Genomic DNA, 25,629 nt, shown 5'->3' with positions numbered 1-25,629 from the left:
CTTCCTCTTAAAATATTGCTTTGGTGAATGCTTGTTTACTGCCCAGAAGATCAATAATTGGAATCAGTTTTGTTTGAGTAGAATGGCTCTTTTGTTTTTACTTTAAAGTTGTAGTATGGGCTCAGTCACGTCTGAGTCTTGGTGACGCTATTTAGAGTTTTCTTGGCAAAGATACTGTAGTGGTTTGTCATTACCTTCTCCGGCTCATTTTACAGATGAGGAAACTGAGGCAAACAAGGTTAAGTGACTTGCCCAGGCTCACATAGATAGCAAATGTTTGAGGCCAGATTTGAACTGAGGAAGAAGAATCTTCCTGACTCCAGTCCTGGCTCTCTAGCCACTTCACCACCCAGTTGCCCTTAAATTAATATACAGGAGGCTATATTTAGGGCTGGAAGAAACCCAAGGGCACTTCTGGCTCAAGGAACCTCCTCATTTAAATAACAGAAGCAGGGTTGGAATCCCTTGGGTTGGAATCCCAACTTGGCCAAGTCACTCAGTCCCCTGTGCCTCATTTTCCTCGGCTATAAATTAAGGATTTTGGCCTGTATGGCTTCCAAGGCCCTTCCAGTTCTAAATCTTTGATTCTGAGAATGTCTCTAAAGCACAAATGTTTTCACTCAAAATTGTCTATCTGAGGTGGCCCCTGACATGCTGCTCTGGTCACCGACCCATCATTCCAGAAGGCCCCCAGGGTTCATAGCTGTCACCCTGCTACCCAGCGCCAGGAAGGAAGCCCATAAGACTGGGCTGTGTGAAAGAATGCATTGTCTCCTAATCACTTCTGAGCCGGGGGAGAGGAATCACACGCCATGGCTGGATTGCCCACTGGCATTCCTGGGTGCATCCCATGAGCCTTTTATGATTCACTCTATCCAGAGAATAGTGCCCGAAAGGAAGATGAAGATTGAATAAGTATGGTAAATGATCAAACATAACTGTACCCAGATTCTTTATCTCCTGGAAACCCCCTCCACCTTTTTAGGGTTCCTTAGAGATGTTATCTCTTTGGATAATCAGAAAAAATTCACCAATTTCTTGGCAAATGGCTGTACCCCCAATCAATTAGACAAGCAGAATGGAAATACTGAATCCCTTTTCTTTTTCTTTGTTTTTTTTTTTTAATTTATGGAATAAAATAGGCATTTCCATTTGGGTCACATTTGCATTACCCAAGTAATCTGTCTCCGGACCTACAGGTCCATGAGTCCTGGGGTCAGACTGAGTGGTGTCTCTGTGCCTCCGGGAAGCCTGATGTGTAAGCCAATCTTTGGACCACTACCTTTGTTTGCACCATCCCCCCTCCACTCAGCATACTGAGGACTATGGAAGGGGGCCTGACCAGAGTGGAGGCCAGCCTGAGGCTGAGGGAAGAGTTGTCTCACTTCTGAAGGATTCTTTGAAGCCAAAAGCCCTATAGACAGCCAGGCCCCAAGGAAGGCAGTTGGGGGAAAACCACAATGTAAAGGGTTGTTTGTCGCCATGGAGATCAGGAAGTGCTCAGCAACTTCCTCTCTCATCTTTTTTTTGAGGGGTTCTCCTTAGTGTAGCAGATTGATGGTAATGAAGTTGCCCGGATGTGGCAACTTGACCCAAAAAATATTTATTTCAGAGGTCCTGGCTGAGTACTTCTCGGCACGAAGGAAGAAGTTTTTCATTTAGTACTTTTCTATGTTATCAGTCTGAGCTGCGTCTCCTAATTAATCAAGGATTTCACTTCAGGACTGCCCTCTCTTCCTCTATACCTGCCCATGTGTTAGCTTCTGTTTCAGGGAAACACAATGGAAGAATCCAAGGGTGGGATGAATGCCAGTCATTCCAAGGTAAAATTTCAATCCTTTTCTAAATTTTTTAACTCATTCTAAAGACGAATGGAATAAAGGTGGCACCAGCAGCCTTGGGGGCAGGAAGGCCTGGATTCAAGTCTTGCCTTGACACAGACCAGTTGTGTGGCCATGGATAAGTCACTTAAGCCATGATATAATAGAAAGAGCAAAATCAATAGTCAGAAGATCTGGGTTCAAATCCAGGTCTGTTCCCCAAAGTAAATTTATCGGGGTCACTTTCCTACTTTGGGCCTCAGTCAATAATAGTCCATAAACTTTCATTAAGCCTGCTATGTGGCAGGCACTTGGCTAAGAGACAGGCATAGGAAGAAAGGTACACGCGAGCCCCTGCCCTCACAGTCTGAGGGGGGATCATCACAGGCAAACAAGTAAGTACAGATAAGCTCTAGGAAGGATAACACGCTATAGAAATACTGGTTGTTAATATTATTATTATTAATCATAATCATTATGTCCCCAGTATCTAACACAGTACCTTACCCATAGTAGGTACTTACAAGCATTTGCCCAGTTGGTGAACTTTTAAATTTCTGATCATATTAGTAACTTAATGTCCACACCAATTTAAAATCATCCCATAGAAGAGATGCACTTTATTGAGTCATTTTTCAGTCATGTCTGTGACCCCATTTGGGGTTTTCTTGGCATAGGGAACTAGAGTGATTCGCCATTTCCTTCTCCAGCTTATTTTACAGATGAGAAACTGAGGCAAACAGGATTTGAACCCTAGACCTCTGAGTCAAAATCTAGTCCTCTCAGTTGTACCCTTCTGTGTTCTAGCTCTGCTTTGCCCAATGCTCTGAAGTTCCCAATACTCTTTCCTCACAATTCCCTGGTGAGGTCCAAGTGGCATGTAAGCTCCCCATGGGCAGAGACCATTTATTTTTTGTTCTCAGAGACAAAGCACTGTGCCTTGTGTGTAATAAGCAGTTAGCAATTGTTGGACGGAATTATCTTCATTTTACACTTGGGAACCAGGAATGTGCGCTCCTCATGGGCAGGGACTGTCTTTTGCCTTTCTTTGTGTATCTAACACTTAGCACAGTGCCTGGCATATTCAGTAGGTACATAACAAAGGCTTACTGACTGACTAGAATCCAGATCTTCTGAGACCAAGCCCAGGCCATGATCTTTCTGCCATATTGGGGAGTCATGAGGATATTTGGGAGTGCCACACAGGAAAAGGGGGACGTATGAGCTATCCTTGTTGCTTGAATCCCCACCAGCAGATTTGGGGGGATCAGCCTAAATTCAATGTTTGCTGAGTTAGCAGCAGGCTTGTGTTTCACATCTCTTCCTTCCATGATAGCTCATCTGAAGTAGCAAATGCATGCCTGAAATGCCAGTCCAAGGGGAATGCATTTTTGATGAGTTTCCATCCGGCTCAAGTCCCAGGACTCGTGCAAAAGTATTTTCTTTTCCATTTTATATTCAGCGGGGACTGCCCAGATGGAACTTCCTGCTTCTAAGGCAAGTCCATTCATTCAAGGAGTCTAAAGGCTGGGAGAGCAGTTTTCAAATGACCCCACTGTACGTTGTTGTAGAAATACTATTGTATTTGCCTTTCAAGAAAAGTTCTTCAAAAAGAATGGAAACCCATAGCTCCTGAAGGCCCTTGCATCTTGTTCACTCTTGCCATTTGCAAAGGTACTTGTCAGAGATCAGCTGAAAGCAAACAGGAATTCCTCTGAATTCTACACTTCTTACCATTTAGAAAACTGTAGCAGTCCCAGAGCAAGGGGCCAACTCAAACCACCTTGTATCCATCAAGTCCTTTCCCTGTTTACTTCCTATTCATGATGGGTGTTATGATAGGGTCAAAAACCTGGCAAAGAGATGTTGAGCCTTCTTGACCAGGTTGGAGTAAAACTTTACCTTTTGCACATCCAAGAAAAAAGATCTATTTGTCTCCTTTGGACCTGGTCTTGGCAGTAGAAGTGTGATAGATACTAATTGTATGGACCATGGAAGTGGAAATGATCTAGGACCAGAAACACCTATCCTCTCCAAGTCACAATCAGTATTCACCAACCTGGAAACCACAGAACTAAAGATGGCAAGAACTGGAAGAGACCTGAGAAGTCGTCTTGTCCAAGTAGGAACCTCCTCTATAAAGTTCTTAGCCATGGACTGAATACCTCTAGTAACTGGCAACTTACTACCACGTTATTCCATTCTTAGATGTTCTTTAGGCTTAATGAGAAACTGAGGCTATTCCATTACAGCGATAGCAGGCTACCAGTGAGTTCACAGTGAAGACAGGGAATGCCCACAAACATCTTTGGGGAGTCCACATGTATCCCCTTTGCTCTAGAAACTAAACAACCCATAATGTTAAAAAAAATTACAATAGCGTGGTAAATAATATTGAGAATGGTGACCTTGGAGCATAAGAAAATATGGGAGTACTTTCAACATCACCCAGCGGAGAATACACTATGTCAAATGCTTCTGCAGCTGACTTTACTACCCCTTAAACGTAACATACAGCTGGGAGGGACCTTAGAGGACACTGTGCAGATGAGGAGACTGAGAGTCAAAGAAATGAAAAGACTGGTTTAGGATCATACAGCTATGAAGGGTTCATGACCCACAGTTCAGTGTTGGATCCAGTAAAATGCAAGGACAACATGGGAGAGACAGAAGTTCATTTGAAATAAGTCTGAGGGTTTTATTGGACTGCAAATCCAGTGTGAGCCAATCCTGTAGTACACGGCCAGGAAAGCTAACCCTGGCTTGCAGTAAGAGAGATGCGGCCTTCAGCATCAGGCCTGCTGGGCTCAGTCCCAGGGCAGATCATATCTGGGGGTCTGTAGGGAGTTCTGGACACCACATTTTAGGGAGGGTGTGGCTAATCCAGGGGCATAAAGAGGAGTGCAGTCAAGATGGTGAAGGTCCTTGAGTTTATGACACAGGAGGGGGATCTACTGAAGAAACGTGGAATAATTAACTTGGAAGAGAAAAAAACTCAAAGGGGGGGAGCAAAATAAACTGTCTTTAAGTGTTTTAGAGAGTCCTTATGTAGAAAAGAGAGCAGAACTAGAAGTAAAGGAAAGTTACAGAGAAGAAGATTCAGGTTTGATGTCAGGCAAAATTCCCACCTTAATCCCAAAGGGGAATGGGCTGCTTCAGGACAAAATATTCAACACGGACCCAGAATTTGAGAGTTTATTAACAAGGACTGAATGCAGACAGTCAATAAACATATATTAAGTGCATACTGCATGCCAGGCACTGTGCTAAGCACTGGAAAGGTAGAAGACTGGCCCTGCTCTGGAGGGTAGTCGATAAATATTTGTTCATTGAAAACATTAAAGAATCTCTCCTAAGTGGGTGTTTTTGAGGAGGTAGAATGACGGAGACATCAGGAGACCTGGAGGTCAGTAACCAGCTGTGTGGTTATTTCAGTACGCTGGGCCTCCATGTCAGAGAACTAGCATCTGTTAAGGCCCAGCTAAGTGCCAGGCACTACGTTGAGCTATGATCTTCTCTCTAAAATGAAGAGGTGATGTCCACTGGGCTCCCCCACCCTAGTCCTAATTCTGGTTTGGCAGCTTGCTCTGTCCATCTGTCTGTCTGTCTGTCTGTCTCTCTCTCTCCCTCTCTTTCTTCCCTGTCATCCCCCTGCCCTCCTTCTAAGTTATTGTCTGACTAGTCCCTCCCACCTGTGCTTTTGGAGGATTCCATTTCCGTATCATGGCTTGTGATAGTAATATGCTTCATTCATCAGATATGAGCAGACAGGCCTATAAAGGGGGAATGAGGAAACAAGAAAAAGGGCGGGAGAATTGGGAGTGTTCTGTGATCAGATTACACCATAAAAGGTGCATTCCAGCAAACAGGGGATCAAATACCCACTCTAGAGCCTGGGGTGGTTGAGGGGAGAGTGCAGGAGGGACCATTTTCTGTGAAGAGAAGCGCAGTGGAGTTAATATTGCCCTGGAGAGGGTCTTACTAAGTTACTATAAACAGTGCCGGTGCTCCCTGCAGTGAGTTTTTGAACTGGCAAGGCCAACTGGGCCATTCTTTGCCGATGAGACAATTCCCCTTTGAAGAGCTGCTGAGAAGTACCAGATGGACGCTCCTCTAAATGGGGACCTAAAGCCTGGAGAACAGACGGCGGTCCCTCGGAGGGCCCCAAGCAAGGCAGATACAAGTGCTCTGAACACTTCCTTCATGGGGAACACTGCAGATGAGATTCAAGCCATCAAAAGCATTCTACCCCACCCTTAACCCCCAAGAAGGAGGGGAACCCAAGAATGGTGTCAAGAGAGGAGATCCAGAGTCTGGAAGTCCCCCAGTTCTGGGGATGAGAGGACACCTCCTCCTTTTACAGGTGAGGAAACTGAGGTCAAGAGAAATGATCTGCTTAAGGTCAGGATCGTAAATAGCAAAGCTAGAACTCAAACCCAGGTCAGATGACTCCAGATTCAATGCTGTTGCTTCTGCCACAATAGAGTGGTGGATTCCCATGATGTATTTTTTTTTTAATTGATCTATTCTCTACATGGAAATTACTTGTTTTGATTATATAACACTCTGGGCTTCAGTTTCCACATCAATAAAAATGAGGGGTTAAACTAGATGTTCTCTGAGGTCAATCTATGATTCTTCTTAGGATCCTTTCCCTTGTCCTCCCTTTTCCCAGTGTACATATCTCTCTGGACAACTGGCCAGGGTCCACTAAGACCCTCTCACTCTATTATAAAACATATTCACATATGAAAAACCCTTTGTCCTCTTACATTGTACCCAAAGTGAGGCACTTTAGCACATTCATACAGTTAAACACTGAACTGGAATAGAATACAGTGTAAACACTCTTAACAAAACGCCCATTGATCTCACACATTGGAGCTCTGACCTTCCATCATCAGGACTCAGTAAGGCAAGGACCACACTGAGCAAATGAAAATGTCTTACCATGGAACAGACATTTGAGTTATTAAGAAGCTATAAAAGGGTCTTGCTATGAATGGAATTTGCTAATTAGGGGGCGGGGGTAGGAGTCAACTCTTGGGTTCAGGAACACCCAATTTATAACTAGAAACTCAGCTGCACTCATGGAGTTGAGCTCCAGAGCCCTGCCCAGGAAGGGAGGTAGTTGGGGTTGCTGAAAGCCCTCCAGAAACCCAGGAGCATCTCCAGAGAGACAGGGGGAGCCCTGAAAAATCTTGTGAGGCTGGCAGTCCACTCTCCAATTTTATCAGATCCCCTTGAGGAGGACCTCAAGGCATCCTCCCTGTCCGTTGAGGCACTTGTCATGAGGAGGAAAAGTGGCATCCTGGACCTTTCCTTTAGAGAGCTCACTTCCACCACCCCTTTCTATCCTAAATCTGTGATCCTGTGGGCCCCCGAATAGTGAAGTCCCTTGCCCAAGGTCACCTAAGTAGTAACTGGCATAGTTGGGTTTTGAGTCTCACTTTTCTTCCGTGAAAGATAAGGAGGCTTATAGGCCATAAGATCACTGACCTATAGAGATATAAGGGACTTCAGACAACCCCCTAGCTGAATTTTACAGATGTGGAAACTGAGGCCCAGAGAAGGCAAGAGAGTTGCCTAAGGGACAGGCCTGGAATCAAACCTAGACTCTAAATCCAGCACACTTCCCACTGCACTGCCTTGTCTTCCTTGGATGTCCTAGCTGTGTGACCTTGAGAAAATCACTTAAACTCCCTTGGCCTCAGTTTTCTCATCTGTAAAACACACACACACACACACACACACACACACACACACACACACACACACACGGGGGCTAGACCAGATGGTCCCTGAGGTCCCTCCCACCTCCAGAGCTCTGACTCCATGGCCAGCCTGAGTCACAGGCACCATCATCTCCCTCGCCCTCAGACCTGCCAAAGGCAGGAAGGAACACATTTGCCCAGACTAGCAGCAGAGCTGATTTACTGTAATTGAACAAGTAAGGACAGAACCTCGAGGGGATTTTCCCTCCTTTTTTCTTTTACCAGCTGCTGTAGTTTAAAAAAAAAAATGTGGCTCATGATACAGCCACGAGCTGCTTGTAACACTTGGTAACCGTTGCTCGGATAAACATGTGCGGATGTCACAACTCTGACCCGCCAACTTTCCCTTCTCCCTCCCCACATTCCCATTCTTCAACCTTTCCTCAATTTAACGTGATCTCATTGGCTAAGGCTTGGCCCAGAAATAGAATGAAAATCTTCAGCATGCATCAGCAGGCAATTTAACTGTATGGCAGAATCAAAGGAGGAAGGTTGTTGGAAGTGGAGTCAGAGAACCTGGTTCAAATCCTGAGTCTGTTGACTGCTGGACCCTGGGCAAGTCACGTTGGCTCTTTGGGTCTCAGTTTCTTTATGGCAATCTAGGATCCTATGAGATGTCACTCCTCTGAGCCTCAGTTTCCTTTTCTGTAAAATGAGAGAATCTCCTTCCATCCCTTTCTCTATGGCCCTATGAGCTGTGATCCATTTAGGGGGCCATAATACAAGATAGTATACAGTAAGAACCCATCAGGTTCCAAATCTGTGGTCTGACAACACATTCAAAGTGACCGGTGGGAGAGGAGGGAGCAGCTGAGGGTGAAGATCCAGAAAAAAAGCTTAGGGCTTGATCAGTCGGGACCCTCCCTCCATAGCAGCCTGCTCTGAGCCCAGAGCCTGAGCAGCAACAGATTAGAGAAACCTCAATCCCCTTCCCCTTCCAGCACCCTTCACTCCTACTCATGCACCCCGGCTCCCAGACCCTAAGGGAATCACATTAGAAGTGGACGGAAAAATTTGGTCTCCGGAAACTCGACCCCACATTTCTAATTCCCTCCCTCTGAGACAACCATGGAATCAGTAGCTCTCAATAGGCCAGAATGTCTGGGAGGCTCATGAAAAAAAAAAAAAACAGGCAGGGAGCTCTGTCTTCCAAAGCTTTTTGTTTTCGTAAAACAGAAGATGTCTGCCAGCTACAAAGGGGGCTGTTGGTTTTCACTGGCCAAATCATTACTCTATAAGGAAAGAGAAAACAGAGACAGACGAGCCCTTTCCTATTCTCTGGGTGACAAAGACTGGTGGTTGTTATTAATAAAGAGAGGGCGGCCCTTGACATGCCCGAGGGAGGGACCCACATGCAAAGGTGTCCTTGCCGCCTGCCAGCAGGGAGCAAAGAGATGGCGGCCGGAACGAAAGTTAGTGTAACTGAAAACACCCTCTCCAGGAGGCTTCCCAAGTGTGACCAAGTCCCCTCCTGTTCCCTCGCGATAAACAGATCTCTTAACTTTTCCTGCCCGGCTTGGAAAGGGAGTACTCTATCTAACAAAGCTTGTAACTTCTTGGGTTACCCTCCTAAAGCAAACAGGAAGACACCATTTCTTAGATCATCACAACAGACAGCAGAAAGCTGGAGGAAGAATGACGAGGAGAAAAACAAATCTAGAAGAAAAATAAAAAGGTGGCCTGCATTTTTTCTCCCATTTTAAACTGGATGGAATCTAAATCTGTAGAATGTAAGCTCCATGAGGGCAAGGACTGTTTTCTATTTGTATTCTCCCAGCATCTTGCACAGTGAATACCAAATGGCAGTGTCCTCTCAGTTTGAGCGCTCTGGGATAAATTTTGCCCCACCCTGATTTTGGTCTGAGTTTCTTGAGCATACAGCCTGACTCTCTCTGAATTTGACACTGAATCATAGATTGTTGGGGACTGGGGAAGCTCTATTGGCCACTTCCCCGATAGTACAGGGTTAGTATGAGGAAGGAGCTTTTAATAAAGCAGTATGTAAATAAGTGTGGTTATCACTCACTTAAGGTAGAAGTATTCTTAAACCAGCTTAGATACATGTAAAAGTTACCCCTTTATAAAGTCCTCCAGGGAAGCTTTCCAGCTGTCTCCCACCAGTCTATGCCAATGAATAATGCTGTTCCCCTTGGGCTGGTTTCATGGGATTGCCTAGATCACAGGGGTCCTTAATCTTTTTATGTCATGGGTCCCTCTGGCAATCTGGTGAAGCTTATGGACTCTCTCTTGGAATAATGATATTTAAATAGACAAGTAATAAAATAAACTACCTAGGATTACAAAGAAAACCAATTCTATTGAAATGCAGCTATCAAAATATTTCTTAAAAAAAGCAAGTTCACAGCCCTCAGGTTAAGAATTCCTGGCCTAGAATGTTAGGACCTTTTGGATTCTAAATGCTGAGCCTTATTAGTACAGTGGAACAATGGCTTTAGAGTCAGAAGCCCTGAGTTCAAGTCCCACATCTGGCACTTACTGGTTGTGTGACCTTGGGTAAATCACTCAACCTCCCTCAATTTGCTTGTCTATAAATGAAGGGGGTGAACTAGATTGCTTTTGAGGTTTTTCCATCCCTAGATATGTGAACCTTCACCCACATGCAGAATGTCAGGGAGGAAAGAGGTGTTATGAGAATTGGCATATATATACTCCATATATCTATATCTAAATATATCTATACCTATATATACATATATACCCCAAAGAATATCATTCCCGTGATTTCTGACAGCACAAAGCAAAGATGTTGGGGAGGGCTGCTGCTACTGAGAATACCACCTCGTGGCATTATTGTACCCTTTCCATCACACCATGCTGGTATATGGGCTGAGAACATCTGTAGATGTTCTAGCCCTTACTCTGACACATCCTAGCTCTGGTACCATGGGCAAGCTGATAACTCTCTCCAAATTGAGTTTTCTCACCCCTAATTTGGAGATAATAATAGTTGTCCTTTCTGCCTCATAGAGCTATTGTGAGGGTCAACTGATTAATGTATGGGAAAGACCTATTGAAATGTAAAGCATCATTATTATTATTATTTTCATCCTCATCATCATCCTCATTATATAACACATATATTTCATACCAGCCCAGAGTTTAGACTGCAGAACATATCCTGACAATATTGCCCTGTTAAGACTAATTCATGACCTGAAATCTCTATACAAACTTGGGAGGCCAAGAGGGGACCTTTGTGACAACTGAGAACAGGAGGTTGCAGGTCCAGATAAGAGTCCTAATTAACATGTTTACAACCCTTTCATCTTCAAAGCCCAACGCTGCCATTAGCTAATTATGTTCATATCAACCCCTGCCCCACCCCCTCCACAGGTAAAACCCAAAATCATAGGATTCAGAGATGGAAAAGAGGTTAGACAACATTTAGTCCAGCCCCCTCAGATTACAGAGGAGGAAACTGAGTCCCAGAAGGTGAGATGATTTACCCATGAACACACAAGTAGTAAGTAGTAGAGCAGGATTTGAATTCCAAAGCCAGCATTCTTTCCACATCATTTCATTTTTCTACAGTTTCCAGTTGGGTAGAAATGATAAAGGGAGGGGGAATTAAGAATCTTCTGATTAGATTCAGAGTTGACATCCTGGTTCTCATCCTAGTTCGGTATTCATTGGCATGGCCCACAATAATTTCCTCCACGTTTTCACACTGGAAGAATCATCAGCCTTCAGAGGAAGCTTTTTTGGAGAGTTGAGAGGGAAACCAAGGCAAAGACATGCCCGAAGTCACGTGGACAATATGTCAGTCAACAAGCAATTATTAAGGACTTATTAAACTAAATCATTAAAGTCCGGCACTGTGCTGAGTGCTCAGGATATAAAGAAAAGCCAAAGTCATCCTTGCCTTCAAGGAGCTTACATTCTAATGAAGAAGTCAAGATGTAAATAGCTAAGTATGTACGTGGTATGAAGGATTTCAGGGACTCTTAAAATCCTAAGCTAACACAGTCTGACCCATCTCAAATGATTTTGAGATCATTTGAGCTAGAAGGGATTTTAGGAATCATTGAGTTCAATCATCTCAATCTACAGATGACAAACCGAGGCCAAAAAAGTTAAGCCACTACCTGAGTTCACATACTTAAGTAAGTTTAAATAATGTTCCTTAAGTATGTAAAGAGAATTAGATTAGCTAATACATTGCAGAGACAAGGTCGTAGATTTAGATCCAGGAAGGACCTTGGAGGTCATCTGATTCTGCCCTCTTACTTTATAGATGAGGAAATGGAGGCTTAGAGAGAATTCCTAAAGTACAGGTATGGTGAATGCTTTAATTAAGGCAAATTAAATAGGCCCCTTCTTCAGATGCTCCAATGGCTCATTACCACCTCCAGGAGAAAATGGAAACTCATTTGTTTGACATTCAAGCTCTTCACAATTTGTTTCTATTTTATATTCCCAGATTTATTTCCCATCATACACCCTTACTCCAGCCAAAACTGGCCAATTTTAATGTTCCTTGAATTCTGCAATCTCTCTCCTTGCCTTTGCCCAGGTGACTGTCTCTCCTACTTGGAATAGTCCCTCTTCTTACTTCTATCTCTTGGAATTCCTAGCTTCATTCAAGGCCCAATTTAAATGCCACCACCTACATGAAGGCCTCCTGATTCTCCACATTGTTAGAGTTTCCCACTACCCAACTCCCTTTGCATTTACTTCGCATGAATTTCGTATTTTCTAATCTGTGCGTGCATTGTTCCCTCCCCATGCCCCAGTAGAATGGAACCTCTCCAAGGGCCTCTACTGGCATCACGCGCTTCAAACCCACATCCTCTGATTCCAAATTCCCGTCCATGTCACTATTAGACTACCCAGTGATTCAGAGACAGAGGAGATTCCCCCTTTCCCCAAGCCACACCACCTTCCACGAGGGCCCAGAGTGAACAGCTGGTGGTACTTGGGTGTGACCCCTCGTTTCCTTCAGCAGGAGCTGAAGGCATTGAATCAGAAACACGAACAAAGATCATGAGGGGACCCATTTGAACCTCCCGTCAGCAGATCCTTGAAGGGCATGAAATGGGCACACCCAGGATGGACTGAATTCCGGCTAAGGACTTTGGGTGGGTGCCTAGAAAGAGGTCAGAAAAGGGACAGAGAACCTCATTTTTTTCTGCTTCACATCCTAAATCTTTCTGACCCTTGTCTTTAGAATTGGAAATCATTTTTTTTTCCTTCCTGTGTCTAACCAGTGCCTGATACATAGTAAGCACTTTAAAATGATTGTTGACTGACTGGCTAGAAAGCTGGAGACAGGGAAACAGAAGTTACTCTAGGATTATGGAGGGGAATCCCAGCTCAAGTCTGGGAGCCATTCCCAAAGCCTGACAGATTCCCAACCCAAACATCCAGTTCTAGCTTCCTTGCTCTTTCAAAGGATCACAGACTGGAAAGGACCCTGAAGGCCTTTGAAGCTAGCCCTTCTTCTTTTACAGATGAGGAAATTAAGGCATAAAGAGGTTTTGAACTCAGATCTTCCTGACTCTAGGCCCAGTACTCTATCCACTGCATTACTTAGCTACCTCAAATATGTATTTAGCAAATTAGTTAATGTAAACAGCAAATAAATAAAACCTAGGGGCCAGGCATTGTGCCAAGGTGCTGTGGTAGCTATAGAAATTTCACAAGACATAGACTTCTGTCAAGAAGATGAAGGTCAGGAAGTCTATAGAAGAGACTGGACAAGTACCCAAATAATGGCAAGTGGGAGGCTCCCATTGAAGTTTCAAAGAGACAGTTTCAGAGACATTCAAGTTTCCTCACTGCTAAAATGAAAAGTTTGAAGTAGGTGGGCCCTTCTAGCTTTAAATCTTTGATCATGTGATTTTAAGTCCTACCTTTCACAAGCAAGTAGTAAATGGAACTCAAGACTCTAAGAGCTGGTTGTAAACAGCAAAAGTTTTGAGAAGCATTTAAATAAATAATGAAAACTAGATCCCCAGAGTCTGGCTAGGGAATGTTTGAGGGACATTCAAAATCTCTGGAATTCACATCATCAAATACGACAGTGATCACCCTTAAATCGTCCCTTGAGATAACTACCAGAGACAAAATCCCAGGGCTAGATGGTGCCCAGAATGGTTGTTTCTTTAATGTTCTGACTTCCTGCCCCTCCAATGACATGGCTCCCTGAATCTCAGCAATACCTGTGTGGACTCCCTGAACCATCTCTGACTTCCTCTCAGTGGTGACCGTGGTCCGGGATGCCCATCAGATGTGGTTGTAATACCAGGGGGCAAGGGACAATCCTCAGCTCAGGTAACCTTTGGTGTGGTGGTTAGACCCACTTCAATCCTCAGATCAGAGTTCTTCACAGGGGCTAGATACACTCATCAGTTTCAAGTGTTAATACAAAAGAGAGTGGGGATATTGGAGACCTGAACTAAAACCATCTCTTAGACTTTTGTTTCTTAGCTAAATTTTTGGTCAGAGAACAAGAATGGATCTCACAACATCTGAATTTTATTAATCGTTGATTAGAATTGGGTTCAACAGAATCAATTAATCAAACAAGCGTTGCCTTACTATGTGCTAATTGAAATTACTATGTGCCAGTATTTTGAACCCAGGTCTTTCTAATTCCAGGGCCAGGACTCTAACCGTTATGCTATGTGCCTCTCAGGTGACAAGAAAGTTCTTCTCCCACCTTCAGCCCTATTCCTTGTAGGGGCTCAATCTGTTGAGAGCAGCACCTCATTCCAAGAGTTTGTTAGGCTCAAAGCTTCCCTCACCTGTCAGTCTCAGCAAGGAGAGAGTCCCAGGATCTGAAGGTCTTCTTAGAGAAACTTTAAGCTAAGGGTCCCTTTTGATGTTGACCAAGTGTAAAGATAGAGGAGCTGCCTCTCCACTCTTGACCTAGGAGGTCAATACTACCAATGAGAAAAGAGCATTGCAGTGGTAATAATACTGGATTTATAGCCAGAGAATCACAGATTCAGAGCTAAAAGAAGCCTCAGAGGCTGAGTAGATTAACCCATTTTACAGGTAATGAAAGGGAGACTCAGGAGGAAGAGTGACTTGTTTGCCCAAGGTCACACAGGCATTAGAAGGGAGATTAGAATCCAGGAGTCTGAAACCACAATTGCAGTTCTTTGTACTGTGCCTGCTGTTTCCAAATGACCCAAGTTTAAATCCTAGCTCTACTAACTATGTGACCTTGGCTAAGTCACTTAACCTATGTAGACACCGATTATAAAATGAGAGAGTTCCTTTTGGTTCTAAATCAATCAACCAGTCAGTCAATAGCCATATATTAAGTGCTGGTTTTGTGCCTAAGTGCAGCAGGGACTTCTGCCTTATCCAGGTCTCCAGTGAAGAAATTATAGACAAAAAAACCACAAAGGCTGTTCTTTCCCCATCCCCTAACCCCGCACAGCAAAGCACCAACTCCTTTCCATTCATAGCTTGGAATGAATAAGCTGCCCAAACTATTCGTGTGAGGAAACTCCAATTACATGTTTTTCCTTCCCCTCATTCTATAATTCCATTCTCCAGCCACACAGCATAAAAGGAAGACACACCTCCATTTGTGGAAAAAGAAAAAGACCTATATTCTCATTGATGGGTCACAACAATAGGGAGGGGAAAAGCCCAACCAGAGAAAGAAGATAGGAGCTTTGGTTCTAGGGTATACCACATGAAGATCTCAAAGCAAAGGCAAGGGAGACATCAACACAAAGAAAGAATGGGTAAAAGGAGACAACACCCCTACGTCCCAGTGAAACATACCTCTTGCCAAAAGGTAATAGTAAATAAATGTAATGATTCCATTGAAAGGTAACAAATCATTTTCTTCACCTGGAAAGTCTTGCAATCAGCTTTACTTTCTAAAAACAAATTGGAAAGAGACCTTGGTTTGGAGGGGACCAGCTTGGTTACTAGCTGCTAAGTCTTCTTCTCTAGGGCTCAATTTCCTCATCTGTGAAATGAAAGGGTTACACTCCATGGCCTCCAAGGTCCCTTCTAGGCCTAAATCTGTGGTTCTATAATGAGCCTCTCAGAAGCCCATCTGGGACAAACCCAAAAATCTAAAAGGGTTTTGCAAGCCTCTGGTTTGCAAATCACTTCCTTGAATGACTCAGTCTCTCCCCACCGTCCCTGAGATTCATCCGGAAATGGTGCAGAAGATGCATCTGCAAGGAACCCAGCTGCCCACCAGTCTGGTAGATTTTTGTCTTAGAAGTGAGGGACCCAGCCAGACACCAAACAGCCTGAAACCTTAGGGAAATGAGGTTCCCATGGCCCATCCTCCCCACCTGCTAGCAATCGTCCTTTCTGTGCTGCCAATGAGGAGAGAACCCCTTCCCCTACCCCACCCACAAGAGAGACGGGCTCCAATAATGAGGCAGTTTGGAACTGGGCAAGTGTGCCTTAGAGCAAAGAGATACAAATTGCAGGGGCAAAGGTTCCTTGGAGTCAAACTGATGTTCAGTCATTTTCAGCCGTGTCCAACTCTTTGTGACCCCTTTGGGATTTTCTTGGCAAAGATACTGGAGCAGTTTGCCATTTCCTTCTCCAACTCATTTTGTAGATAAGGAAACGGAGGCAAACAGGCTTAAGTGACTTGCCCAAGGTCACACCCCACGTTGGTAGCTGCCCCATGGATGCATATTTGATAAGTGCCAGAGGGGATCCATTAGGAAGAGAAGGTAATGGTTTACATTGACTTTATATCTCCAATCATTTCACACACACACACACACCAGTTCCAAAGACCTTCAAACAGCAGAAAAGATTGGCAGTGTCATCACTTACTCAAGAAATAACAATAAATAGCTCAAATTTATGTGGCTCACAGTGCCATATCATTGCTTTACCCATTTACAAATCTTGTTCTGCACAGTGAACATATGGTAGGCAGTGTGAGTTTATTTTAATCCCCATTTTGTAGATGAAAAAATAAGGCTTTTAGTCATAGGTTTGTTTTTTTGTTTTTTTTTGTTTTTGCAATGTGGTGAGGAGGGAGTCAGGGTTTGTGATTTCTCCCACATGGGGTACTTCAGGTGTGGAAGCCCCCTCCACCTACGCAGATCAACAACTCATTTGTAAATTACAGTCTCAGTCCATCGCTGGGGACTCTGAGACACATACATATTCAAATAATTGTAAGATATAGTGAAACAGCTAAAATGAATCAGAGGCAGAAATTGAACCTAGGTCATCTTGACCCCAAGGCTGGCCCTGCTATCCACCATGCCGTGATATGTCTCTGTACGACCAGAGGAGCACATATTTATTTAGAGCGAGAAGACACCATAGGGGCCATAGAGCACCACTCCCTCATATTACAGCAGGAGAAACTGAGACCAGACAGGGGACTTGCTCAAGGTCATACAGGGAGTAAGTGCCAGGAATTCCACCACACTTCGCATCCCTAGGATCACACTGGGAGATCTCACATTAGAACATAAGCTCTTTGAAGGCAGGGACTGCCTCCCATACGTCTTTGGAGCCCCAGTGTCTGCATCCATGTCTCAGCAGTACACTTAGTAAACACTTATTGATTGAATAATGGATTGATGGATTGAAGGCCAGGTTAGCTAAACTGAAGGAGGCCTCAAGGGGGATGCATGTTTCTGCCTTGGCAATTCTCAAAGACTATCTACTAAGTCATAGAGAAGCCGCAATCTGGATAGGTGGGTGGAGCATTCACACCATCATACCTGGAGAATGAAGTGTTGAATGAGACGGATTCTGTTAAAGAACCCCTTCAATAAAAAATAATGTTATTGTTGAGCCTTTTCAGTTGTGTCCAACTTTTTGTGACCCCCCTTGGGTTTTCTTGGCAAAGATACTGGAGTGGTTTGCTATTTCTTTCTCATTTTACAGATGGGGAAACTGAGACAAACAGGGTTCAGTGACTTACCCAGGGTCACCCAGTTAGGGTCTGAGACCAGATCTGAGCTTAAGAAGATGAGTCTTCCTTACTCCTTACTTCCTTACTCCCTTATTCTATCCACTGTACCACCTAGCTGCCCCCCAAAGTAATGGCTCTTATTCATAGGTAGCTTTAAAGTTTCACAAAATACTTTACATGTGCTATCTTAATCACTTCTCCTAACTAGCCCTGTGACATAGATACTATTACTGTCTCTATTTTAGAAGGGAGGGAGTGAATAAGTATTTATTAAGCTCCTACTGTATTCCAGGTACTGTGTTTAGTGCTTTATAAATGTTATCTCATTTTGCTCTTCACAACAACCCTGGGAGATAGGTGCTGTTGTTCTCCCCAGCTGGGGAAATGGAGGCAAAAAAAGAAGTTAAGTGACTTGCCCAGGGTCACACAGCTATGTGTCTAAGGTTGGATTTGAACTCAGATGTCCCTGAGTCCAGGCCCAGTGTCCACTTATCTGGCAATGAAGATGAGGAAACTAAGGCTGAGAGTGATTTTAGTCATTTGCACGGTGTCACATGGGTGTCTGGTAGATATCTCAGTCTCTCAGTCTCTGTCACTGTCTCTGTCACACACACACACACACACACACACACACACACACACTTAATAATAAGACAAGTGAGAATGAGCCATATGGCCAGATCCCAAATGATGAAGAAGCATGAAACTTGGGGGGGGGGGTCTTGGCTCTGGAGTCAGAGGTATTGGGTTCAAATTCAGCACCTCTGATTTGTGCTGTCATGGGTTACCTTGCCCTTTATTTCCCTTAGCCTCAGTTTCCCCAACTGAAAAATGAAGGGACTAGGCAAGCCAGCCTCTAGATCTGAGATCTTTTGAACTCAGGTCTTCTTGATGCCATGCCCAGCTCTATCCACTATACCACACGGCCTCGTTGCTCTTTGTAGCCTGATCATGTAAATGTGCCTCTCTGCCCCACCCCTTCCTCACAGATGGGCCCTGTATGAAATGTTGGGCTGAGTCCTCATTCATCTCTGGCCTTGAGGTTTGAGGAGAGACAATATGGAGCCAGTGAGCTTAGAGTCAGGATAGATCTGGGTGTTAATCATGCATCAGACCCTTGCTAGCTACATGACTTTGGGAAAGTCACTTGACCTCAGTTTCCCCCTGTGTAAGATGAGGGGGCTGGATCTGATCTCCTTCTAGTTCCCTTCTAACTCTACAACTATGACCCTGGAGATGGGAGAACTACCAGAAAATTCTAATGTCTTTCTCTCCTCAGAAAAACACTCACAGTATGTATGGGACTCACCCATTCCCATCAAGGGCCTGAGTCTTGGCTCCACCCTTAATGAGCCAGGTGAGCTTGAACAAGTCAGTTTCCTTCCCCATCTGCACAATGAGAGGGTTGGGCCAGGACCCCTCCTAAATGCCAATGACCCACAAAAGTTAGAGAACTTTGGTCAGGGTGGGAGGGCTTGCTAAAACCTGCTCCCAGAGCTATAAAGTTCTCCATGAAGCTTTTTCAGGACTCAAGCCCTGGGCCTGATGAGTAACATTCTGAGCACTCCTATGATTAATCTAACATTCATTCATTCATTCATTCATTCATTCATTCATTCATCTATTTGTTCATTCATTCATTCACCTTCTCTCCACCCCCCTCTCATTCAGGCTGAGGCACAAAAGGAAACTGAGTCATGAATATCCCTGTCAACCAAAGTTCAGAACTTTTCTGACACAGAAGAGATTCCCTCCAAAAATAACATTGCCTAGCACCATCTGCTCATGATTCTACTCTTTCTTTCACAAGTCCTGCTCTCCTTCCAGGACTCTAGAGGGGGGTAAGAGAAGGAGAAGGAAAAAGAAGAGGGACCGAGGAAACCCAGCTGTGGCTGATATTACTGCTCCCCTCCTGACCCTCCACTCTCACACACACAGACTGCATGGGTCGCTGGAGGGGGAGAAATGAATGGGGTCCAAGCTCACACCTGACCTTCCCTTCTCAAGAACAGGAGTGGGTCAGTTCCTTAGAACACCTTTTTAGGGTGAAAGAAACTCTGCCTCCTATTTCAGCTTCCCCCAAAATAAAATTGTTTACTAGGGACCTGGAGAGGTGAGGAGGGGCCTCTAATGTGGGTCAATGTCAAATAAATCCACTTCCCCTGTCCCTACTGACAGAAACTAAGCAAGAACGAGTATATGACAGAGAGGGGCAGAATTGGAAATTCCTTCGGAATCCCTGACATTCAAGAAGCAAACTTCCTACCTTAGTTAGGCTGCCCTGGTTCCTTGAGAGATTAGAGAGAAGGGATTTATGGATTACCCTGCTTGGGGCCACAGGGTGAGCTGGTGAATGCTTAATGTTTACAACTCACTCCTTCCCTAACATGTGACCTGACTGATTTTTCTGGGGCAGAACCATCTGAAATGATCCTCTGGTCAATCTCAGAGAGCTCTGAGGGAAGTCCCAGCCTTCCATGGCCCAGAGCCCAGTAGCATCTTACCAGCTTTTTCATTTGTCCCCTACAAGCAGTGATGAGATGTCTAGAGGGGGTAGCCCTCTAGACGTTGGCATCTCGGCAAACTGAAGCCTGGCTCCTCAAACAGGCAGAGATGGAACCCAGCAACACTGATTTCCCTTCAGCCCATTTCCAGGTACCCAGCCTCCTGAGGGCCAGTCCAACAGAAAATTAGTCATTCTTCTAGGCTGTATACAGAGGCAGTATGGCGTCATGGATAGAAAGCAGGGTTTGAAGTCAGGAAAACCTGAGGTCAAGTCTGTCCTCTGAAATCTAATGGCTATATGACCTTGGCTAACACTTTTAACTTGCGGACAAGTTGCCAACCTAAATTGGTAGAAAGGGATTCTTTCTCTTAGATTTATCTAAAAAAAAATGGGTCCAGTGTCTATATAGGGATGTGGTTTTTTTTTTTGCCTTAAGATCCCTCACAGCAGTGGCCAGAGGGGCAGCCCTAGTGTCAGGAAAGCCTGGGTTAAAGCCCCACCTCAGACATATATAGAGGTATGATCCTTGGCAAATGACTCCACCACTTAGCGTCCCCAGGCACCTCTCTAAGACTGTTATAATTGCATAGTGAGTCTAGACCAAAACTAAGCATCCCTGGCACCAGCACCATGCACATAGTAGGTGCCTCATAAGTGCTTGTAAGGTTGCATTGGTTTCACAATGGGAAGGGGGAATCATTTCTTGGCAAGTTCCCCTCTTGGGGCTTATTTAAAAGTTGCCAACCTAAAACAGCCCCTCCCATAATACCTTGCATACAATTATGGCTCAATAAACATTGAATAAGTAGAATGAATGAGAGAAGGAGTGAATGAAATACCACCACTATCTTTTCTTCCTCATCTAATCTCGTGGGAAAGCACCCAAAGTCCTTTGCACCAGACATCCAAGAGAATTGCAACAACAGAATGCATAGACTCTCTGGGGCTTTGAGATCATCCCCAGAAAGTATCAGATCTCCATACTCTGAGCACGATCCGAGGCAACATTTCCCCAGAAACAAACCTAAACACCAGCCTGGAAGCAGATGTCCTGCCCAGTTCTAGTTCCACCTGCTTGTTCCAGTTCCTCTTCCACTCTCCTTAAACCATCGCCCATATTTAGGCTACCCAGCTCTTGCCCTCTGGCCCACACTCTTCCTCCTTATTTTCTCAGTTGTTTCTCCAACCGCCATCCCTTTCCAACTACTACCAAGTTCCCTTCTTTAAACTACAGAGAAGGAGAATTCTCCTTTTCTCCACCACGTTCTTCCCTGCCTTCGTTCCCTTCCTGGGGTCTCCTTTACTTAATCTTGCCTCCCCTCAAGCCTCCAGCTCCCTTCCAAACAGCTTCACAAGCACATGAAAGTCAGGACAGCTAGGACCAGAGCAGCTACTGATTTCATCATGTGAGTCACCCCACCCAAAAAGAACTGTAGAAAAGGAGAGGAGAACCCCATATGAGAACAGGCGCGCCTCCAGGCAAATTACCGGACATTTTTAGTTTTACTGGCCAGGCTTAGCATATCTGGGGTACTTAATAAGTATCCCTGGGTTTATGATAAAGACAATTGGAGTCAAGATGCTTTGAGCTGCAGTTTAATACTGTGCAAAGTTATTAAATAACTCCCTTAGAGCCAGTTGGGAAATTCAATATCTTCTCCTTCCTGAGATACAAGTAAGTAAGTAAGTATGTAAGCAAGTAAGGGGTCACTCTCTGACCTTTAAGGCAAAGCTGCCCCTGTTACTCCCCTTCACACACTCTTCAAGCCAGCCTCACTGGCTGTACCTGTACCTGCACTTCCATGCCTTTGTCCAGGCTGTCCACCATCCTTGGAACGCACCTCCTCCTCATCCCTGACTCAGTAGTCCTAACTGCCTTCACAGTTCAACTCGAGGGCCTTCTCCACCACGAACATTTTCCTGTTGTGCCCCATGAAGCTCCACCAGAAATTGGTGCAGACTATTTGCATGAAGTGTCAATTTTTCACTAACTTAAACATGTGGACAAGTTTCCTAACATAGAAACACATTGTTTCCTTCCTCCCCTCAAGGGAAGGGGCGTTCATATTTGTCTTGGTGTCTTCAGTATGGTGCCTGGTGGGTAGGAGGTGCTCTATTAACACTTGCTGTAGGACTGAGCTATTCTTCTCTTCTCTACCCTCTCCAGAGCTCACCAGCTCTCCACAGTCCAAATCAAGGTCCTCCTCCTCCATCAAGCTTTCCCTGATTGTTCCAGCTCACACCCATCTCTTTGGCTGTTGAATTCCTAGGACTTTTGTTTCCAGCACATAATCCAGTGCTTGATTACCTAATGCCTTAAATTAACCTCTAAGTGGGTCGTAGACCACACAAGTTAGAGCTGGAAGCCGTTTTAGGCATCATCTGGACCAGTTTCCTCATTTTTTAAGAGGAAATTGAGGCTCAGAGAGGTTGACTTGCCCAGTGTCATGAAACTAATGAGACTTGAACCTAGATCTTCCCTACTCCAAAGCTGGATCTCTAATCACAACGCCGCTCTGCCTCCAGCTTGGTGGGTACAAGTCTTGTCTCCCCAATTAGACAATAAGTTCCTCCTAAGTTGAATTTTTGTTTTAATTTTGTAATATAAAGACCTCTGGATCTATTGTGAGAGGTCCGGGCTCTGTTGCTTATTCTGTGGCCTCCATCATCGAACCTAGCTATTAACCAATTTGGTTTCCTCATGCGTGAAATGACAACGAAAGATTTAAAGTTAGAAAACACCTTAAAGGTCCCCAAGTCCAACCCTTTTGTTTCATTCGTTGGAGGCGCAGAGAGATTAAGTGATTTGTCCAGAGTCACACAGCTAGTCAGGGTCTGAGGCAAGGTTTGAACTCAAATCGTTCCCAACTCCCCATCCAGTGCCTGGCTACCCATCTCCCAAGGTTGCTTGGGGAACAGTTTATAATGCCAGATGTTGTAGCTCTCCTACTTTCTCTGGCCCCACAGCACAGCCCCAGAGCCGAGAAGGTCCTTAATAAATACTCCTTGAACTGAATCCTCAGCTGGGTTATGTTTAATGACACCGTTGGCACTTCTTGAAAGGGGAAATTAATTTAGCGAGCGATAAGCCAATGGGCTCTGTAATTATCTACCGAGGCCAGGAGAGACAAAGAAAACCCTCCCTGGGGAAGAACCCCACCTCCCATCCCTAGCTCACCCAAGCTCCCAGCCCCTCCTCCAGACCCAAGACAGGGCTGCCCCAGCCCACTGCCGTGACTGGCCCAAAGCCGTATCCCTTCTCAGGCCAAGAAGGCACCAGGCTGGTCCTCCGCTCCTCACTTCCCTGTAGAGGTGCCATCTCAGTCAGGAAAGTCAGAGGGCCCCAGATCTGAAACAGTCAGTCAGCGCACTGGGGATCTTCACAAGCCTCTCACAGCGCTAGCAGGCTGGAGCCAAGCATTGATTCTCTGCTCCCACCCCCCTCCCCCAGACCATTTCTATTCCTGGGGAGCTCAGGAAGAGGCAGCCGGGCTGTTTCCAGTTTCCCGCAAACACTCACTCAGCTGAAGCGACCACGGAGCTTCTAAGAGCTAGGATTTGTAGACAGTTAGGGGAGGTGGGGGAAGGGGGAGTGGAGAGCAGCAGGTTTCGGCTCCCCCAGGGACTTGGGTTGCTGTAAGGAATTATTTACTTCAGCCTACTCAGAGCATGCTCTCACATCTCTCCCCAATGCCAATCTGCTTTCTGGTCAGCCCCAACCCTAGCAAATGCAATAAGCATTTATTAAGCACCTAAGGTATGAAGGGCCCTTGAGGCGCTACATGGTATACAGGATGTGCAAAGGAAACTCATTCTCCTCTAAACAGGTAGTAGAAAATGTGTTCTATGTGTGTGTTTGGGGCGGGGGCAGAAGGAGGGGATTCAGAAGATATGGGCTCAAGTCACTTAACTCTCTGAGCCTCACTTTTGTATACTAAGAGGGGTGGGCTTCACGACCTTTGAGGTTCCTTCCACCTCTAAATAGAAGTTTCCACTTCTCTAAAATGAGGGGATTGAGTCCACCGGGAATCCTCCCTCTAATTCTATGGGCCAGTATTCCACTGAATGGCTCCACAACACCCTCCCAATCTGAAAGCTATGATCTAATTAGAGAACAATACAAGACAATTGCGATCAGTTGAGAGCTAGTAGAACAACAACAACAAAAATCCTTTAATAATTCAGGGACAGGTAAGATCAGTGGGGGGTTGAACAGGCAGGGAAAGCTTCTTGGGTAGTCTTCAACTGGGCTCTGTGAAATCTACTTGGAGCTTCTCCTGCCCTGGGCATATCTGAGCCTGCTACTGCAGCCCAGCCCTGCCCAGCCCTGCCCAGCCCCAGCAATGGGCTTCTTACTCAACTCCTAGCAGGCTAGGGGATTCCACAAGGACAGTTAGTCAGTTCCTTTACACCATGTGGTCTGAGCGTACAGAGGATGAGGTGATGGCCAGGCTTTGGGACCGATCTCTGTTTCCCTGAGCAAACTTTAAAAAGAAGAAAGGCGTGGGGGACGGGGGGCGGGGAGGGAGAGGGAGAGAGAGAGAGAAACATTCTTTCCAACAGGAAATTTGAAACAACGGAGCTAAAACTCTCAACTCTTTCTCTCTCTCAGCGCCTTGTATTCACTCATTGAGAGGAGGCAAACACAGAAAACTTCTTTCTGACTTGACCATTCCCACAAGTTACTAACAAGGGACCAAACTTTAGGCAAAGACAACTGGGGGTAGACAGCTGGGTGATGGGTAGAGCTGAGGACAGGGTGGAAGGCAGTAAGGTAGGGTGGGAGAAGCCAGGAGCTGAGGAGGAGACCCCCTGCCTCCCGAAGCCAGCAGCAGCCGTAGCTCAGCAGTCCCTGTTCCCCTCTAGTCAAAGTCCGTCCACACTGAACAAATACCCGAACATTTTCTTTCATTCATAATCCACTCACCGATCTGGGCCAGGCTCAGCTGCACTAAGAATAATCCCCAAATCGTACGACTCCAAGAGTTGTCCATTGTCTGCCCTGGGGTTCTCTTTCTTTCTCTATAAACAAACTCGGAGTTTCCCCAGCCGGAGCCGCTAAGACAAAGGCACCGAAGAACACGTCCGAGTCGGATGAGTCGGTCCAAGAGTGAGAGAGTCTCGGAAGTTTGCTTGCAGTTTTGATGAAGGAGGGACATGAGTGAGGGCACACCCATGTGGATAGCTGAAGGGTAGTTAGTTATATGATTAAGCAAGCAGCCTGCCAGGGAGACGCTTTTAAGGAGGCACCAGCGCTCTTTTGTTTGGCTCCTGGTTTGTGTTTTCTTTGCTTGCTTGCTTTCTTTAAAGTATAATGAGACTGTAAATCAGGACTACGGATGGCAAAGAGCAGATGGCAGGGTTCCCGTCAATGCACTTGGCTGGGAGGGTGGTCTGGCTTTCTTATCAATCCTTTCTCCCAAAGCTGTTAGTTCTGTTAGGACTGAATGAAGACCTAGAAATAACGAGTAGCAGGAATCGCTTCCCCCTCTTTAGAGCTGTTTTAGCAATCCAGTCCTAATTCCCCAAAGGTTCTGAGTATCCCAAGAAGTCACATATTTCAACACCCCTCATTTCATAGATGAGGAAACTGAGGTCCTGAGGTGTTTACATGATTTAGAATAATAGATCTAGAAC

General features: G+C 45.2%; 1 protein-coding gene across 16 annotated transcripts in view; it reads right to left on the bottom strand.

Annotated features, from left to right (window-relative positions):
- The window catches only part of CD44 (CD44 molecule (IN blood group)), an 86,959-nt gene extending 61,764 nt beyond the window's left edge, over positions 1-25,195 (bottom strand). For 3 of the 16 annotated variants that reach the window (XM_020963845.2, XM_020963846.2, XM_020963847.2), the window contains exon 1: positions 24,920-25,195. In XM_020963845.2, the coding sequence (XP_020819504.1) occupies positions 24,920-25,169 (250 nt within the window). In that variant the 5' untranslated portion in view covers positions 25,170-25,195. The remainder of the gene's footprint in view (positions 1-24,919) is intronic. The other 13 variants (XM_020963849.2, XM_020963850.2, XM_020963848.2 and 10 more) reach the window with 7 other exon arrangements.
- Between the last annotated feature and the right edge of the window lie 434 nt (positions 25,196-25,629).

Source organism: Phascolarctos cinereus, unplaced genomic scaffold (genome assembly GCF_003287225.1).
Source record: "Phascolarctos cinereus isolate Bilbo 61053 unplaced genomic scaffold, phaCin_HiC Scaffold_9;HRSCAF=440, whole genome shotgun sequence".
Lineage (NCBI taxonomy): Eukaryota > Metazoa > Chordata > Mammalia > Diprotodontia > Phascolarctidae > Phascolarctos > Phascolarctos cinereus.
The sequence above is the reverse complement of the archived record's forward strand: the minus strand, read 5'-3'. Positions and strand labels throughout refer to the sequence as shown.